Raw genomic sequence first — 3,200 nt, forward strand, 5'->3', positions numbered from 1 at the left:
TCTCTCCCTCTCTCTCCATCAAAGTCATAAAATTGAGAGAATTGTAGCTCGATCCTTGGCATGGGCTAGGCCCCACCTCATAGATCACAATTGGTTTCCAATGGACATTAAAATGATATCTATATCTATCTCTCTATCTCTCCTCCCCCCATAGTGAATAATAAACTTTACATATGGTACACGAAAATGTTTCACTTTCGTACCATAGACCATATTTGACCTTCGAAGATTATAATAAATAACCTATTCATCTCTCTCGCGCTCTCGTTCTCTCTCTCTCTCTCTAGTCTTATAAACCATTTGACCTCTTATAAGACAATAATATATCTTTCTCTCTCTTATTTTTGGTGAAAACACTCTTTTATATTGATAAATGTGTGTAAAAAACACTACAATGAGTGTAGTTACCACAAGGGTAGTGAATCTCTCTCTCTCTCTCTCTCTTTATGGACCCCCCCATTCTCTTTATGGACTCCAACCTCTCTTTCACTCTCTCTCTCTCTCTCTCTCTCTCTCTCCCCCCCCCCCCCCCCCATCTTGTTCACCGAATAAGCACATATAATTGTTCTTTTGTTAGTTCACCCAGGGCAGTTGGAAGAATGATGAAGATATAAGTAAGGGCACTTTCTTTTTTGGAGGGTTGAGGGGCTTTGGAAAAATAACACAAAAAGATGAGCACTTAGAGAAGTGAAGAGAAACAAAACTAACGAAAGCATTAAAACAACACGGTCGGGGAAGTGCAACAAAAATACGTAAAAAAGTGAGGGGCAGTCCGCGGAAAATAAAGAGAAACTCAAGAGGTGCATTTTCTAGTAGACTAGGGGCAGAGGTTTTTAAATAAAGAAACTGAAGAGCATCTATAAATACATAATACACAAAGGGCTGAGCTCCGATCTCTGTCAAGCTTCTCTCCATTTCAGCCCAATCATCCATAACATATTCAGACGTCAATGAAGAGATGGTCGATGAATTAAACCATCATCATCATCATCATCATGGTGGTGGTGGTGATCATGACTCGTGGCTACATCTAGTGATCTCTTCTGCTGCACCTCCTCACAATGTATACTATGATAATGATCATATGTCCTTCATCAATTATTACCACTCTTCCTTATCTTCTTCTTTGCCATCGCCTCTCACTACCTCTCAATCCTCCTCACAGGTAACAATACATTTGTAAATACATACATACATACATACATACATACATACATACATACATACATACATACATACATACATACATACATACATACATACATACATACATACACACACATATACATACCTACATACTCACACATGCATGCATGCATATGTATAGTTAACTATATACTCATGTTTGGACATACACATAGTATGCAATATGGCATTACCCTATCCATATATGTATATTGTTGGCGGTATATTGGGAATGGGTATATTGGCTATGGGTATGGGTATGGGTATGTCCATGTCCTTGATTATAGGTATGTGTATGCATATAGGTCTATGTGTATCTACGCATGTGTAGGCCTATGATTATATCCATGTGTCTACATATGTGTAGGCTTATGATTATGTATCTGTACATTGTGCGGTGTATTTGTATATATGTGTGTGTGTCGTCCGCTACATATGCGATCATTCAGTTTGAATCCTCCCTTAATGCTGCTTGTATCAATCATCATCACCTAATTGTAACTTGCATTATTCAATGCTTTGTATTTATACAATGCGAAAAATTTGAGTATAATTGCACTTGACCTTTTTATTTAGTTATAATATTGTCTTGCAATTGTCATCTAGCCATGTTTGTCTAGTATTAGGAATAATAATCATCCTTGTTGGTTTTGAATCAACTACCACTATTTCGTATTAGTCCATGATAGCATTCATCGCCCTCATCAACACATTGGTATTCATCATCCTCATCTTATTGTGCTCGATATTATTGAATCAAAAGTTGATTGCATAAAGAAGTGGCATTCATCAATAACACATTAATTCAATAAAAAATCGAGCATAAACAAGGTTGTATGAGGACTCATGAGTATCATAGAACTCATGATTCCAAGTACTAACACTAAAAGTTGTGAACTTGTCATTCAAGTTTGTACATGGCTCACATTTTCATACAATCTATGTCTAGTAAAGATGCATTAACCATAAAAGTGGCAGAAGTGTCACAATTTTTGTTTCCTTTCCATTAAAAGTGGTACTCTCGATTTGTGTTGTCATCTTTTTGTCATGTAGAATGCATTAGTCACTTCACTTTTTGGTCATTTATCTCTATCTTGAATAGTTCCAAGCACACTAATGTCCAAATGTGGGTATAAAGAGGTCATCCGTTATGTTACAATACTAGACTATATTTCTAGGACCATATAGAGCAATATTGACTCTCTGCATATTTTTAATGGTATTGTAGTCTTCGAGGTCCTTCTTTCTCGAAAAAAGCATTACATTGGGCAACCTTATTGGTATAAGATCAAAATCCAGAATTGAGCAAACATGTGAATTTGATGTGCGCGACCCATTTCAATTAGAGAAAACTGAAAGGGTCACCAATATACAAGAAGGTCGGCAATGTTGTCCATTCTTGGTTTGTGGAGGAGGATCTATGTGGAAAAATAAAGTGACCAATAGGGTGATACCTCTTGGTTATCTTTTGAAAAAGGAAAGAAAGGTATCAACACCACATTGTGAGAGACTGAGAAAAAGTCACTCAAAACAACTTGAAACAAAAATACCTACCATTCATCGAAATGCTCCACTCAATTTTGCAAAGAGGTTTCCAACAAGTCCCCCCTCAAGGTCGCATTCAGAACAAGCTAGCCCAATTTTAGTTGAGTTCTCTAGCGAATGGAATGTATTTACTGGTGATCCATTTTTGCCATGGGAGAAGACAACTTTCTAGAACTTTTTTCATGATTTGATGCTTCAAGACATGTGCAATGTCATTGTAATCTCTTATTCATTGTATAGTTGAATATAGGAAAATGCATTTTCTAGTAGAAGTTTTGTTAAGAAATTGAAATTACAAATAATGCAAGGATGAATTGAAGTCTTTATTGAGAAGCATTCATTGTGCCGCAATCCCTAATTTCATGTTTTTTTTAGTTATTCAAGATCCATTAACATGTTCTCATAATATTGTTCTGATATTTTGTAAATATCAAGCTTCCTAAATTTCGAGTAGAATACTACTATATTAT

General features: G+C 36.0%; 1 protein-coding gene across 1 annotated transcript; it reads left to right on the forward strand.

Moving 5' to 3' along the window:
- Positions 1 to 883: 883 nt before the first annotated feature.
- On the forward strand, positions 884 to 2,996 carry LOC147860694 (uncharacterized). The gene is made up of 2 exons (XM_087323224.1): positions 884 to 1,165; positions 2,414 to 2,996. Exons 1-2 carry the CDS (start codon positions 959 to 961, stop codon positions 2,900 to 2,902), a joined length of 696 nt encoding a protein of 231 aa, XP_087179350.1. The 5' UTR covers positions 884 to 958; the 3' UTR covers positions 2,903 to 2,996.
- Positions 2,997 to 3,200: the final 204 nt, after the last annotated feature.

The sequence above is a fragment of the Azolla caroliniana genome, unplaced genomic scaffold (genome assembly GCF_043228905.1).
Source record: "Azolla caroliniana isolate FFs.n. ecotype wild unplaced genomic scaffold, voAzoCaro1.0.p SCAF_8, whole genome shotgun sequence".
Classification (NCBI taxonomy): domain Eukaryota; kingdom Viridiplantae; phylum Streptophyta; class Polypodiopsida; order Salviniales; family Salviniaceae; genus Azolla; species Azolla caroliniana.